The sequence below is a fragment of the Anopheles coluzzii genome, chromosome 3 (genome assembly GCF_943734685.1).
Source record: "Anopheles coluzzii chromosome 3, AcolN3, whole genome shotgun sequence".
NCBI classification, from domain to species: Eukaryota; Metazoa; Arthropoda; class Insecta; order Diptera; family Culicidae; genus Anopheles; species Anopheles coluzzii.
Window position 1 is genome coordinate 54,141,850 of NC_064671.1, and position 17,673 is coordinate 54,159,522.

The 17,673-nt window shown below is 36.5% G+C and overlaps 1 protein-coding gene across 7 annotated transcripts in view; it reads right to left on the bottom strand.

Annotated features, from left to right (window-relative positions):
- Positions 1-6,464: 6,464 nt before the first annotated feature.
- Positions 6,465-17,673, bottom strand: part of LOC120957287 (zinc finger protein 236) — a 62,558-nt gene continuing 51,349 nt past the window's right edge. For all 7 annotated transcript variants that reach the window (XM_040379408.2, XM_040379405.2, XM_040379407.2 and 4 more), the window contains exons 4-5: positions 14,579-14,710; positions 6,465-14,023 (exon numbers count right to left, since the gene is read on the bottom strand). In XM_040379408.2, the coding sequence (XP_040235342.1) occupies positions 13,517-14,023; positions 14,579-14,710 (639 nt within the window). In that variant the 3' untranslated portion in view covers positions 6,465-13,516. The remainder of the gene's footprint in view (positions 14,024-14,578; positions 14,711-17,673) is intronic.

Consider the following 17,673-nt stretch of genomic DNA (forward strand, 5'->3'; position numbering starts at 1 on the left):
AATGCAAAATAAGGTTTAGCAGCATATTGATGTAATTTTTGCCACTTCGAAAATAAGCTTAAACGTGTGTCACAGGGATGCGTTGAAGTTTTTCATGATATATTTTTAAAGATATGATATTTCTTTACAATTTGTCTGAAGAAAGCAAGGCGATTGAATGCGTATTTTTACTAATATAATAAAAAGTACAAAAATGCTTCACGTGGGGCAAAATGGGCAGTTACGCTTGGGGCAAAATGGGCAGATGCTTTTGACATACGGCGCGTGGTGAGGCTATGGTGTTGTATTTGTCGCCTCAATAATGATAACAGGCACAGCTTCAAAACATTCGATTTTGTAGATTTAAACGTGTAAAAACTGTTATAATTTTGATAACATATTTTTGGAAGAATTTCAAGGGCTTTTCTGACCAGCAAATCAAAAGATAGAACGAAAAATACATTTCACGAAACGTGCGCAAAAGCATAGACCATTACCTAAGCGCAGTTGTTGTGGCCCATATTGCCCCAGTGTTTTGACGTTTCACAGTTTGTTTACATATGCCCATTTTGCCCCAGGGCTATGCCCATTTTACCCCGTGTGTCAAAATAGCTTCTCGTAAAAACTCAACTTTTATTTTACATTATTTTATTGTTTTTAAGTTGTTTTCATTATATGTGGCAATTTTAATCCATAGATAAATGGTGGAGGTATACCATAATGAAACAAAAATTGTGTTTTGTGGAATATTCAAAGGAATATTCAGTAAATTGCTTAACATGCCCATTTTGCCCCGCTTTCCCCTATAGGTTTTTCTAAAACCATCGTCACATATCGGTTGTCATCGGGAAGGCCTTTGCACGGGTATATGTGACTCCAGGTTCCTTCACGAATCTCACGCACTTCCCCGTACTTACCGAGAAACTGGGAAATGGCCTTATCAGGCACATCTGCGGACAGGTCGTGAATTCTCACGATAATTGACTGGTCGTCCATACTGAAAGGGATTACAAAATCCTTTCCATTGCACTGGACGCTGTGCTTACCATCGTTTTCTTCCACTATACGCAATGCCGAAGCTTCATCCTCCATCTGTATAAAGACAGCGGCTAAAGCTCCTTTGCACTGCACTCGCACAATTTTCTCCGTGGCCGTGCCTAAACGAGACCAAATGAAGTTTATGGCTTCACTTGGTTTTGGTCTAGACGGGACCTGTGAGAAATCTACTCGGAATGTTTTCCGAGATACCGACATCACTTCTTGAAAAAAAACACTTGGAGCGCTATCAACACGTCTTATCGCTTTGACAGCCACGCACGGAATCGAAAAATAAACGGTATTTTAACGAGCAAAGAAATTATGGGTAAATTTCAAGATGTTTATAGAAAGTTTTATGGAAATCAGAAACTCCTTAAAATCCGTTTTATACAAAAGCTCCTGGAAGATGTATCGGACGAAAATCTACAGATGAATATAATTACGGCAGTGCATAACAGGGCACACCGTGGAACCCAGGAAAATAAGTCGCAAATTTTACGCAAATACTATTTTCCCAAAATGCAAGCCAAAATAAAAAAAATTGTTTCTAATTCTAATTGCTCACATTGATGTGCTTTTTTTGGAAAAACATTTTTTCATCACCTACATCGATAAGTTTTCAAAATTTGCCCAAGTTAATTAACACCCGCCAAAAATATTAGTTACGGATGGTGAAAAATCATTCGGCACTCAGGATTTCAGGGGATTCTACTTCTATAAAGTCCACAATATTCAGACCTACTTAACCGCTACTGGTCGAAGCGAGATAAACGGTACGATAGAAAGATTTCACTCAACCTTACTCGAAATTTATCTTATTACAAAATCCGAACAAAAAGATATGCCCATCCCTGTCATAAATACAAATCCTCAGTTCACTTGTACAATTCTCAGTTCATAAATACAATTCATCAATCCATTCCACAACTAAACATACTCCATATGAAATTATCCTACCTTCCTTCCAGTCATCTGATATTTGCGAGAACGTTTATAAGAATTTAAATACCAAGCAGAAACACGACCTTTTGCTATACAATAAAAACAAAAGGGAGATAACTATACCAATTGCTAGAACGATTTATGAAAAGACTAGGGCTAGATTAAAACACAAACCAAGATACAAAAAGATTAAAGTTAAAAATGTTAGAAGGAGCACAATTACAACCGAAGAATCTCGCAAAGTATATAAAAATGACCTAAAAATTAGATAACGGTCGATGGCACCTTTATACTAACTTCAGATAACTTTTGCTTTTTTATTACAGTTTACTCCTTTCATTATGCTACCTATATCCATCCAACGGACAGAATATATCCATAGATAAAGTAGACAATCAACCGATAATAGGAATTGATGTAGGGCCTGCAAGAATTAAAATTGATAGCTATCATTATGTTCATCATTTCAATATCACTGCATACAAAAGTTATTTTCAGACAATAAGGTACGATTTCGAAAAAATAGCCACAACTCAGTTTACACCGATGATAAAAAATCAATTAAATCATTTGAATACCCTCCTTAGAAAGCTCTCTCCAGTCAATCGTTTTAAACGTTGGGATTCCGTTGGTACTGTTTGGAAGTATTTAGCAGGGAACCCTGACGCTAATGACCTTAGAATAATAAACAGCAATTTAAACGACCTGATAGATAACAACAACAAACAAATAACCATAAATAGACAGTTTAATAACAAAATTAAAGAGTTAGCTTTTAACACAGTCAAGGCTATAGAGCAATCAAATTCATTAGAAACCCATTCAATTGTTATATATATGCACTTAGAAAAAAATATAGAATCTGTTCAAGGAAATATAGATAGTATAGTTTGGACAAAAGCGAATATTGTTAATGAAAAGATTTTGTCAGATTTGGAAATGAATTTGCTAGAAACAAAACTTACAATCTGAAAACATACCCTTCACAACGAAAACTGAAGCTCTCGCGTTCATCGAAACCTCAATCGACACCAATAATCGCAAAATAGTTTTGCTACTGAAAACCCCTAAACTCGACCCCAGAATCTTCCGTAAAGTCAAAATCTATCCTGTGTTGTACCATCAAGGGCGAATTCACCTGGACCACACATCATACGTCATTAACGGAAACATTAGCTACATGGTAAACAATCTCAATCAATACGTATATTCCATGAGCGAAGTCAATCAAGATCAGTCAGAATGTGTACCAAGGTTAATTAGAAGACAACAAGCTTCATGCAATTTTACAAAACAGCCACGTGCATTTGAAGCATTTCGAGTAGGTGAACAAGCCGTGTTGATCAAGTCAATCCAAAATTTCTTGCTTTTCAACAATTGCGGAACCAGCAATAGAACGTTAAAGGGATCATTCGTCGTCAGAACAAACTCATGCGACGTATGGATAAATGATGTACAATTCTCATCGAAGGTGGTAGAAATGATAGGCGAGCTCTCGTTATATCAGAGAACCAATCGCTATCCATTACCTGGCCATCCACGACTATCACGACGATCTTCAAGAGCTATAAGACTGCTTCGTAGATTCAGCGCGTACCGGCTGATTTAAAAAGGGAAGATGTTATAGATATCTTGAGCACTGAGCGCAGAGCCTTGCTACTCAGGCCTGTTGCTAAGTAACGGGTGCTGAAGTACGCGTTCGGCTCCCTTCGGCACTACCCGGAAACGAAGGCCTCGGGCCGTCGATCGCTCTCTTGCACCTTGTCCCTTAGCGCGCTCCCACGTCGTATCGTTCAGTGTGCGTCAACGTGTTAATTTTATGATCCGTACAATTTTTAACTTGTGAATATAGTAATTATTAAGTGTACGATCGGTCGAACTTTCTTTCTATTTACATTGACCACACAAAAGTTATTAAAACCAAGGTTTTGAAGGATTGGGCGCATGAAATGCGTTCCTATCCCTAGGATTACGAGTGGGTGCCGTACGTTCCCGATACGGGCAGATTCAATGATACCAGCAAACTGACCAGAGAATGGACTCCGTTCGCCGAAATTCGTTCGTCACTCATTTCAAAATGACCCATAGGGCAAAATGTCGCACGAAATGAAGGCTTGAAGTCTGGCTTGATAGCATTTTAATTAAAGCCATATGAGCGACCTAGCGTGAGTTTTGTTTTTTGTTTATTTTTATAGAGACTTTGAGCCGATTGGCCTCAATTGCCTCTTTAAATCCGTTGATTAATTCTAAAACTTAAAATTTAACACTGTTCTTTGCATGCCATTTGCAGCTTGCAAATACTTACTCGGTAGTCTCGGTTTACTTAAATCTATCCGTAGATTTTATTTAGAATGTTGGTCTGTTTTACATGGGGTTTTGGTTAAAGTTCTTTATAAAGGCTTGTTATACGAAGGAATTTTAACTTTTTTCGCTTGTAATTGCTGTCTGGTGAGAGGATAGTGTCGATGCTGTGGTCAAAATTGCAGGTGATACGTTACCCAGTGTTTCCAAGACATTCGGTTAAGATATGGCATACGTTGATGTTGACGCCACAGAAACTGCAAAGCAGTGGGCTGGATTTGTGTGATAAAAAGGTGTGGGTGAGCCGGGTGTTTAAAAGCCGAAGTCGTGATAGAATTATCTGGTCTTGGTGTAATGGGTGGTCTCACCGTGGTGGTGTTATGGCCTTGATGGTTCTCAGGATAGAGCGGCCGCTGCTAAACCAATAACCATTCCAGCTGTTGGCGATGACGGTTTTACTAAGGCGAATGAAGTCTCGACGTGGAAGAGTGTTATGGCAGCAGTACAAAACTAGTACTATTTAAAACTTACCGATCATGATGATGTTGTAAGTTAAACGGCCGCTCCGTAAGCCCGTTTCACCTGCTTTGATCTTCTATTAGCAGCTTTGGTAATGAAATAGCAAGGTGTGATGGAACATTGTAGAAGAATAAGAAAACATTAAAAGCAGCATTATTGTTAGAATATAAAATTCTGTTGGAATATTCTTCTGTTTATGCATACACTTACCCGTAGACCATTTAACACTAAAATACTGCTTTTACGCCAACGTTGACATCTTTCGCGATTAACCTAACAACTTTTCTGTTAACATTAAATGATTTTCACTGCATTACCCGGCACAGATCGTATTCAAATGAACTTTGCATTCGTTCTGGCAATAAGTTTCGAACGTTCACATAATGCGGATTTCGGCGAACGGAGTCCATGCTCCATGGCTGATAGTGTCATCTCTTGCGTTTCAGGGTATCACACTCAGAACGAAAATTCTCCAATCATCGGAACGGCGGGAGCGTTGAGCTATAGGGGGCTGGAGGAGCGAGTGTGTGTCTAATGCACACAGCGAAATTTTGGTCAACACCTCGATAATGGGTGCGTTTGGTCATGGGTGGAAGGCGAGTGTGTCGCACGATTGCTTCAAAGTAAGGGCTAGGTGTAGTAAGAGGCACAAAATTGAATTACTCTTTGCCAAGCGGGGAGCGTACAACACAAGAATGTGCGACGCAAAACCTCGCGAATTTCGTCCCATACAAACGGGAACGAACGGATTTCTCAATGAAAAGTGAGTGACGGCACTCTCTCATGAATGCAAATGAGTGCAGATTGGGTGTTGCGGCGAACGGATTTCGGCGAACGGAGTCCATGCTCTGGTCGAATGTGTGTAATAAAATCCTTATCATATGGCGCGTGGCCACGGAGCTGAAAAAATGTTGAAAAAATTTTCAACTTTGTCAAAATTGCTTGTCAACTGCAAAAAAGAGCTTTTCTCGTGGCCGCACCAAAAACATACACAAGAGCGACAAAAAGCTCCAACATCTGAATATCATCGATATTTTGTTTAAGAAGTACTAAATAGGTACATCAATTAGAATCATGCATTTTAGCATTCTTATCATAACAATGGGTTACAACTGCGCCAAATAGCTGTTTGTTTACGCTTTTTCACGAACGTCAAATTTTGTCACTTTTTGTCAACTTTTGTCAACTTTTTTTCCTGGCTGGTCCAGGTTACAAAATTTTGAGCACAAAAAAGTGACAAAAGCTCACATTTTGAAAAATTTGTCAGCATTTTGTCACTCCCATTGCCTTTCGCTTATAAAGATGGACATTTTCTTTCGCAAGCCGTACGCGTAAATATTAATTTGGAAACCGACGTTTATTGTAAGTTTTGAAAATATTTTTAATATTATTAATAAGTCAATATAACTGTAGGTTTGTATTACTCTCCACTTTCAAAATTCACAATTCATTTGTTTCTTAGTTTGAACCATCACCTTCGTTTAATAGTAATCATATGCGACTCTTAGTGTTTGCATGGAGTACCAGCATGTGTTTTCAGCATGTGTAAACAATGGATGTATTTATATATATATATATATATATATATATATATGTATATATTTATTTATATATATATATATATATATATATATATATATATATATATATATATATATATATATATATATATATATATATATATATAAGTGTGTGTGTGTGTGTGTGTGTGTGTGTGTGTGTGTGTGTGTGTGTGTGTGTGTGTGTGTGTGTGTGTGTGTGTGTGTGTGTGTGTGTGTGTGTGTGTGTGTGTGTGTGTGTGTGTGTGTGTGTGTGTGTGTGTGTGTGTGTGTGTGTGTGTGTGTGTGTGTGTGTGTGTGTGTGTGTGTGTGTCTGTCTGTCTGTGTGTCTGTGTGTGAGTGTATTCTATATACTTGCATGTGTCCAATTTTTTATATAACGCGTATCTTTTAGAATGGTGTACCATAGAATTTGTGTATGTACGGCATTGCATTACCTCATGACGTAGGTTTATGCAATTCTTCTAATTGCGATTCCCACATCTGTTCTGTTAATAATCGCTGTTTGTTATTTGCGTTTCAGAGCAACATTATTGTGCTAAGACCATCTTTCTATAACATTACATGAGCTTGTATAAACTACATAAATATATTGGGATTTGTGTTCTGCTTTTTCTCGTTTCGGCTAGCATTCAATTAGGTACATTTTTGTTCACTAAGGATTTGTTTTATTTTAATTGCTTTGTCAGTAACAAAAACTCACACACGCTAATATCTTTTTTTTTGTTATGCTTTTACGTAAGCTTATAACTTTCTAGCTTATGGTTACTTTTATTTATCCAGTGTGCTTCATATTCATAATGTTCAGGAGTCAACAATACTTCATTTTTCACCTATGTTGATGAAATCGACAAGAACAGGGCCTTAATAAAAAAAAAAATGAAACTCACACAAACAAAACCAAAAAAAGGTACCAAATCATACATATTACTGTTACATTTTATGTTAACACGAGCAAAACATCACAGTGAAAACTAATAAAAAAAAAATCAAATCAAAATCAAAACAATTGTAGGTTTATCAATCGCAATGAGGAAGCTACTTAATAGAATATTAAAGATTATTGGCATTCAATGTACAATATAAGAAGAAAAATAAACAGGGACATCGCATTACGTTGTAGGGTCATCGCAGCAACAGGAAATGTAACAAAACGTAATTAACAAAATAACACAAGAATAATAATTCACACATCAGTGGCGCAATTTTTACTGCAGTATCATACACGTGCAGTGCAGAAAAGTAACACCAAAATAATAAACCAAGCAATCTAATCAGCTATTTCAAAACCTTCATTCTCCTACAAGACAAACAAACAGTATCTGTATCTGTAATTCTATTCATATAACATAATTGCACGTATTACAACCTATAAACAACATTTCTTTGAATCACATGAAGTTGGAATGTAATAATTACGTCTGTTTTTGCCACCGTTTTGCCTTAAAAATTGTATTTCTAAATTGTTCACATCTTATCGTGGCTTTTTGTGTGCTTTTTAATCACTGTTACTTAGCTTGAGTTGAATTATTTTTTTGTTTGAATAGTGTTTTCGAAAACCATTCATTGACGAGAAACATTGAAGATCATTATGTAATGTCTTTTTATGATCGTTTCCTGGTGATATACATAAACAGTACGTGTAGAGGAGTTTTTTTTGTTTGCAAAAACTATAATTGTAGTTTTTGGGTTGAATTCATCGCCAGCATAATTATACATTATTTTGATGATCTAGGTTGGTAAAATTTTAATTCATTCCGTTTAGTTTATCTCACTTTCAGTTTCTTCTTTCTGGTTCGTTTTAATATCTGCATTGGTATGCATTTTTGTTTGTATGTTGAGGTATTACGGCATGAGTTATTTGGTTTCACTTTAAAGTTTATAATTTACATATGTTCCACTTTCTCGTCAATTACACCGGCACAATTGTATGTACTATCCCGTATGGCTTAGTTTGTTCAGCAGATATAATGAAAAGATTGATGAACGTTTTGGGTTGTTCTTGTATTTATGTCTGCTATGTTTGTAAGGCCTGAATTTGTGTTAAAACATTTCCATATACTATTAATTTTATGCTTTTGCCGCATATATTATTTTCTTGCTTCCTTCTTCCATAATTCCTGGTATATGTTGTATCACATAAGCCTTTATGCCTATTCACTGTTTTCACACTAAGTTACAACACAACTCTCACGGTCCTATATGTTTTACTATGCATGGCATTCACAACAATAAACTGTTCATTGCACGGTTTGATTAAAAGAAACAATGTTGAATTTCTGTTGTTGTTATTAATTTCATTACGCCTAAGTGCTTTGTTGTTTCTTCCTATGTCAATTCGAAATACATTTGTCTATCTACGAATTTGTTCACATTACCAACAGAATATTTTAATTGCTATTCGTTGCCATTCTTCATATTCGCATGACTATAATTCGCTCTTTGTTTATTTTTGTTTCATTTTGCACTTAATTCCCGTTTGCCTGTTTTGATTTGGTTCAATCTATATGATAGCCTTATAATGTATCCGCGTCAAAATATTTTATTTTGCCCATCTATTTGAATTTTATCTGTCTAAGCTATTGTTGTTGTATGTTGCCTGCGTTTCTTTCAGTTTGGACATTTAACCATAAAACCTACTTCATCAACCAGGTGTTTTGTGAAGCAAGTTATTGTTTTCTTTATAAATAAAATTTGTAAGTATAATATGATTTTATAGCTTGTGTACTATATCAATTTTTCATTATTTATACATGCTTTTGTTTAAAGGCACCCTTTTTGGTTGATTAATCTGCGTTGTCTATTGATTTTATAGTTATTGCGATGGAAATTGAAGCTATTGTAGAATTTTGCCCATGATCTTGCTTTAATATTTGTGTGTTTTGTATGTCAAAGTACCGGTCATTTATGTTGTCGTTTTTTTCTCTTTCTTTACCGCTACTGTAGCGCACTAAATCATATATAATTAATTGAAATTCATATCATTTCTTGTTTCATAAAAAAACACTCAGGTAATGCTGTTGACAGCTTTGTTCGACAGTCTATCAGCTGTTTTTGAAGTTGTTTACTCTTTAGCAAAACTCATATCATTTGCAAATGTGTATGTTGACATAAATATGACTTGCAACATGGTGCACAACGGTAACTGTTTTTTAAAGATTGATTGATATAGCTGCCCATTAGATCAAACTGCAAATGCGCGTGTTATATACAAATTGAACTGTAGAAAAAATGGAAATTTATTCAAATTGATTAATTTTGAATATTTTTAGTGAATAAATTCACAACATTCTAGAATTTTTAATTGAATAGGATTTGGTATGAATGTATTTTGTTTTTTTTTTTGTTTCGTGAGAAGAAGAAAGAAGTGCACCAACATGTCTTTTCCGTACATATTCCAACGTTTATCAGAGTACTGCTAAATTTTGAATATTTAGGAATGAAACATTCGCCATTTAGATCAGAATTATATCAAGATTTTTGAAAGATATAACTTTTAAGTTGAGATGAATTATTTGTATCAAGCAATAAGAAGACAATTGCTGTTAATGTTTTACTACTGCTTGAGCTGCATTATTTCGAATAGCATTTTTTTAAATTTAATATCCATATCATATTTATTTGGAACTACTTTGGTGGTACAAGCCTACTAATCGTGCTTGTAATACATCATGGGTAGGTCATGGAGTATTTGCAAATATCAATATTGTTTTAAACTTACGGATTTTTAGTTTTTTCCCTTTTTGTTTTGCACACTCTTGAAGTGTTAATTTTGGTTTGTGTTTCAATCTTTTTATAAACCCCTTTGAAGAAACCAAGACAATTTTGAGAGACATTTATCAACTGTACTTTAAATTAAAAATTTTGTTTTGTACATAGTCTGGTTATTTACTTCTTTTAGTTCCCCAGTAATTATATCTTTGAAATGAAATTCATGTTTTATTTATAGTTGAGTTTGCAAGCCGTATAGTTGTTCTTCTTTCATCAAGTACATTATGTTCATACCATTTTCATTATTATTCTTCATCCATGGTGTGATTTTTTGGGTAGCCGAATAATTATTTTAAAACATGTAAAATGTTTCAATATGGAATATGTTAAATTTTTCCGTATTTTTTAGATTTCATTTACAGTGAGTTAAGGTTAAGGTACAGAGGGAGAATACTAAAATAGTTTCACTCTTTTATTCAGCTTACTATTTAACTATTGGCCTAGTTTTAAGAAAATACCTATTTTCTTCTTTAAACTTGATTTGTTCTCTGAGTTTGTTGTACTTTTTATAGTTGCCCCAAAATATTACAAAGTTTCGTAACATTTCACGTGGTTTTATTCATTCCAGAATTATTTAAAAACCAAAAACAGCTGTTGTTTTCCTTTGAAATTTGATGAGCATGAATATTTTTTTAGAAATACTTTTTAACACTGACCCACAAGCAAGTTGTTTTTTATGTCGTTGTATTGTTTTTTTTCTAAATGCTTTTGCAGATGTTTTATTCGATACTAAACAAAAATACAGATTTTGGTACAACTATTTTTGTTTTTGATAGGGTATAAATAAGAAATTCGTACACAGCTGCACAAGAATGGTATGCCATGAAATTACCTCGATAAGTATTTGAACAATGAAATGAATTACATGAAATGAATGAATGAAATGTTGCAACAAGATTTGCTAATTTGTCTATGGTCGATATCGCCGGATAGTTTTCGGTCAATAATTCACATTTCACATTCACAACAAGCAGCTTGTTAAGTGTTTTGTTTCCATGCCAGTTTGATATTTCTATATCACTATATTCTAGTGAAGGTAGGTGCTGAGTAGTTGAACCAATTTAGTTTGAAACAAGTTTGAGGGAGTGATGAGATGAATTTTTGCTTTAGAAGTCGTCCTTTGTTTATTCAACATGCAGCTATAAAAATACGAAAATAACACTTCTTGGATTACTTAATTTGTTTTAGATCTTTATCTACAGAAGAAAAATATGTATCAATGATTTTACCTCTGTTTCTGCTATACTTCTTCTATGAGTTACGTTTTATAATAACAACAAGATTTTATATAAATATAATTATATTTTTGTCCTGTTTAGTTGCTCATATAATCCACAATTTCAATTGTGGTATAACAACACTGTTCTATTGTAAAATTTGAACAATATTTCTGTTACATATTTCCTTTCCTGATTTCAGCTATCCTAGTTTCTTACATAATAATGGGAGTCAAGAACCAATCAATTTCAAGAACCAAAAAGTACAATGAACTATTTATTTTTAAGCAGGTTAGCATAAATGTTGAACGAAAATTATTTGAAGCAAATTACAGATTATAACAGACAAGAAAAAACGACAAAGCAGAACACACAAACCATACTACAACAGTAACAAAAAAGAAGCAAAATATAAATTTCATCTTTAATATCACACATTCACACACACACACACACACACACACACACACACACACACACACACACACACACACACACACACACACACACACACACACACACACACACACACACACACACACACACACACACACACACACACACACACACACACACACACACACACACACACACACACACACACACACACACACACACAAATATGTACAATCCACATCCCTTCGTACACATCTTACACACCTATATACTACACCTTCTTCAGCCCGCATTAGGATAAAGGAATCACACTTTATACAAACACTTAGTTAATATCCTTTTAAGAGCTTTTGTGCAGAACCGACCATTAAAAGACTAATTGTATTACATTGTATCGTGTTGAATGTTTTGCTTTTCTAATCATGGTGATGCTTGTATGGGGATCATACATATTAGCATGGGTTTGAAAAAAAAAAACAATAGCAAACAAAACATTTTCAACAAAACATTGTTTTTATCCTCTAACATCTTAACAAACAAAACCGAAAACCTATATGTAAGGGTTTGTGACGCAAGGAAAAGGATATTTCTTAAGTAAACATTGTAATCTACTTTGAATTTTTCGTTTTTTTCATTTCCAGTGAAATCGGTTTCGCCACGGTGGTACTAAAATTTATAAATGATGATTTCCTGAATTGAATTCTTTACTGTCCCAGGGTCAGAATCATTACTGTGCAATTGATTCAAATATCGAAGTTGTCAGCTATTACGTACTCTGATTTAACTCCTCGCAGGGGTTATCCATTCTACTTGATCAGCTTCATGATTCGAAGAATGTTAAAGAATCTGAATTTAAAAAATAAAATACGAATCACTGCAGTTGGTTTACTGGTGTTGCAAACTTCCTAGTAACCATAAAAATATGGCTACATTTCTGGCCCGATAGTAATTTAGGCGTTGTGATTTTGAGTCACTGGATATTGCAAAATCAACTGCAGTGTTGTATATATAACAGTTACAAAACCGATAGTCGGGCTCCACTAACAGACATAACGGATTCAATCGCCTGTTGCTGTTTCTCGTTCCACTTACTATTCTTTTTCTGCTTCATATAATTTGTGCTTTGGCTATAATCTGTATGTTTCAGAGTCTCGATGCTGTGCGATGCTATTTTGAATAAGAAAATAATGAGTCCTTGGAGGCTTCCACTAAGCAATTTTTCATGCATTTCATATATGGTCTACTATCCATTCTGAATTCAATATCTATCCTTGCATTACACCGTACAGGATGTTCAAATTACACATCAATTTCCCTATTTGCTTTCGATTTTGCTATTTCCTTTTAAAGGCTACTGGACGGACTGTAAATCTGCCAAATTTTACCTACTAGAATAACGATAACAATGCTTGTTGCCATCGCTATGTGTCGTAGGCACGTGTTCGTTTTACTATTGGTTCGTTTACCCATTGCTTGTATCATTCTGAAACCTGAAGAAATGTGGACTACAGAACGCAGTCACACAGCCGTAATATGTGTAGTACGGCACTACTAATGGTACAACACACAAAGGTACGCTGGACGATTCTTGTACAATGGTAGTAGATCCTAGTGATGCATTTCCAACCGTTTCAAGGCGTTCTTGGAAGGGAAGCCATTATCCAGGTTTCTTAATCAAGGTAGCCCTCGACAGTTTACGGCGATTCGTGAGATTTACGATAGTTCAATGATAAGTAAGCGATCAGAAAAAGAGAAACATCACCAGTAAACTGTTTCTCTTTCCCTCGCTTAACATCATTGATGACTTTTACTGAGTAAGTGTGAGTTGAAGTCGTACACATTGTTCATTTGCTCTCCACAAATATTGCACTTCCATGGGTTGCTTTCACTGTGACATCCTTTGTGCAGAAAATAAAGAGTTTGATCCGGAAACTCGATGCCACAAAAGAGACACTGTAAGTTTCGTGTCGATTTGGTGGTCAGGGATAGTAGTAGGTCGGTTTCCTGTCCGGTGGAGGTGATGGTGCCATTTGAGGTAGTTGCGGCAGCAATAGCGGCTATACTGCTGCTGCTACTAGAGCTACTACTGGAGCTGCTACTTGAGCTGCTCGAACTGTTGCTTCCATTGCCACTATCCTGAGTAGCTCCAGGAGTAACAGTATTTGAACTATTTGGAATGGGACTACTAGTCGGAATGGGTGAACTACTGGCCAGTATTCCGTTCCTGGTTGCACGAGTTGTGGCACGTGCCGAAATTCTTCGCTTTAGGTCTTCTCGCAACAATGACTTCAATGGTGATACCTGAAACGGATAGTTATGTTTCATTAGGAAATCAGTATTTTTTATATTATTTCTTGCCAATCTACGTCTATATAAAGTGGCTCCCTTAATTGATGGTTTCACTCATTTTTCTCACATTTTTTTGTTTTCATATAACGTAGCCAGTTCTCAAGTTAAACTTAATTGTGATGCCATTCATCAAGTAATCTTTCAGAGTAAATATAGTTTTTGAAATAGAAGATTATCAAATTTTGTCCTTTATTAGTCAAAGTTTACAAAAATATCGCAATTGAAATATTAAATAATTAATCACATTTGAGGTCATACATTAATTTGCAATAAGGACCTGCCGACACATAAATAATGAATAAAAGTCATATAAAGATTAGCCAATATTAGCTCTTTAAAAGACAAAAGTTTATCAGACAAAAGAAATGAATGGCATTGTCCGTACACTAAAATAACTAATCTAAAAGTAGCAACATATGGAATGTCAACGTAAGCCACATCGTATCTTACAATTGGCCTACACGTATCAAAGAAACCTCAAACTGATATTTAATAAAAATGCTGTACCTTGATTAATGATGTCAAACTAGACGAAGGAGTTACACATTCCGATGAATGACTGATATTCGAAGAGGGTGGTTCGGCGCTACTACTGCTTCTTGGTTTAATATCGTTGTACTCATCGTTCGTTGTTGGTTCCTAAAACAGGAAATTATAGAATAACATTAGTGCAACCTTACATTGTTTTCCCGAAAAATTGTAAAGATTTGATATTTTTCATATGCTATATAATTATAGAATAACTATATAATTATAGAATAACATTAGTGCAACCTTACATTGTTTTCCCGAAAAATTGTAAAGATTTGATATTTTTCATATGCTATTTTTCATTACAATATATTAAGCTATTTTTCATTACAATATGGTTCAAAATTTGCGTATAAAAAATAAAATCAAAACACGTTTTTAAGGAAATTTATTTTTCATTCGATTAGTGATCCTATGTGATCAATATACAGCCAAGATTAGTGACCAAATCCTATGTGAAGAGGGAATGATATACAGCAATATAAAAAGAAGGCTGTATTAACTAGTCCAGTCAGAGGACATCCGCTTGTTTTACAGGAGGTTGAAGGCCGCACGGAGCGGGCTTGCTCTTAATACCGCAATGTGCCGGGATGCGGAAGAAAATCTCCTGGCAGATGAGCGGGAGGTGGTCGTAAGGTGGAAGTGTTACTTCGAAGGACCCCTAAATAGAGCAGAGGCAGAAGAGACTGGCGTAAATGGCAGAATAAGGCAACCATAGCAACAGCAGCATAGCAGTTACAACAGCGACAGCTTTGGCTCAGAAGACAAGGTGCCTCCGCCATCTAGTAATTTCTGGATGAGATTACCAGCGCCATGAAGCAGCTTAAGAGCAATAAATCTGTTGGCAGTGTTGAGTTAGCGACCGAACTCTGAGAGCAGGAGGAACTACCGGAGAAGTGGAAGCTAGATATCATTCATCCAGTCTACAAGAAGGGCGACGGATCCACCACCGACCAAATTTTCACTCTGCGGCAGATCGTCCAGAAGTGCCGAGAGCGCCAGATCTATATACACCACCTGTTCATCGTCTTCAAGACGGCCTACGACACCATAGAACAGAACGAGCTATGGAACATCATGCAGAGGTACCACCACCCTGGGAAGTTGATTTGGCTGTTAGAAGCCACAATAAACGGAATGCAGTACAAGGTGAGAGTATCGAACTTGACGTCGGAATCGTTCGAAACTCACTGTCACGTCTGAGGCAAGATGACGGACTCTCCTATCTGTTCTTCAACATCGCCCTGGAAGGTGTCATTCGAAGCGCGGGGTTAGACAAGGATATCTGTTGCCCGGCCGCACCGACCAGCCGCAAAGGTAGCTGGTGCCAGGGTCCGCCGTGGAGACGAGCAGCAATTCAAAGTAAGCCCCGCTCCACTAACACCGCCAGGAACTCCGCCTTCGAGATCCCTTTGGCAAAAGTTCGCGCTTCACAGCGTCTGCCTTCCAGCTAATTTCCCCAGGCTTTCGGGGGGCTATGCAGATGGAAGGAGAACCTTTACCATAGAAACTTTCAAGAGGAGAAGTTCAACGAGTAGAGAGTGAGCGAGCAGAGATCGTATTCGACTTCACCTTTCTGCCTACTGGTGTCCGATGAGGATGACCACTGGAGGGGTCCAATGGCGGATCAATAAGCTTTCGTAGATTATATCGTTTCTGGAGTGAAATAATATATTGCGTTTCGTTTCTCTTGCTTAGCTCATTTGGTTTATTTTCAGATAGGAAAGGGATGATTTCACAACGTGTATCTTTAGCGCTGGATAACATATTTTTCTAGGAAAAATATCCTTAATAGGGTGAGATGAAAAATATATCACTAGGATCGAACGCGATCCTCTAATACCGCGCCCTGGACACCTATCCCTGACACTAAATATTATTTCTAATTCGGTGTGGTGCATACTAGGTTTTATTCCGTATTCCTGCCCTTAGTCGAAAATGTCCTGACGAGGACGAAGGGAAACATATTATTTCGAAGATCGAACGCGATCCTTTACAATAGATACTAAGATCAGATACTTAGGTACGCTTAGAGCCGTACAGTCTATTCTATTTCGCGTTACTACCATAATCACAAACTAGTAGCGTGCTCACTCACTTGCGCCTCGGAGCCTAGTCGCTTAGAAACGTACAGGATGCTAACATCCACCAATCCACTTATGTGTTGCCGCCTATCGTTCGCGCTACTACCACCATCACAAACACAACGCGTTCGCTAGCTTGTGCTCTCATATAATACAGGGTTTCCAGGGGTTCTCATAGTTGTGGGACACTTCCTTGACTCTTTCTTATGCGAAGTGAACTTCATTGGTTGGAAATTAGACTCTACGGCACCTTTGTTGGACAGCTCCTATTGTAAATTCCTATCGGATTTGTCCAACAAGGGTGCTATAAAGTCCAATTCCCATCACATTAAGTTTAGATTACGTAAGAAGGAGTCAATAAAGTGTCCCACAGTTATGAGAACTCCTGGAAAACCCTGTAAGCCTGAGCGACAACATCCGAACCATGAGAGAAGCGATTCGTGGTATAATGTTACGAAAATGGCTTTGCAGACTTAAGACCAACTCAAGATGTGGTATCCAAAATGGCATGTAGTGTTTGTGGGAAGAAACAAAATACTCGTGTTTAGCCTCTAAAGGCCAGGGTACATTGTCCGTACTCGCTAGTGTAATTTTGATTTTCACAAGCGCATCTGGCGGCGGCTGACCGAAGCATTTAGCCAAACTATTTTGAACTGCTTCTGAACATATGCTATTCTTCCATGTTTTTTTGTTTAAACTGTACTGGAAAAACTTTGTAATTGATAGATAATATGTTGTGCAAGTATTTCAGCCATTTTCGCACTAAAAAATGGTGGAAAAACTACTTAAAAAAATTTGAGATCCAGCACAACCATTCCCTCAATGACAAAAAAAGCTTCCACCAGCCGCCACCAGATGTGTTAGTGAAAATCGAAATTACACTAGCGTGTACGGACAATGTACTCCGCTTAATGCCCAAATTTCTAGTAAAAAATCTGTACAACTCGTTTCTTTCAAATTTTAACTTAATTTTGACCGCTAAAGCGT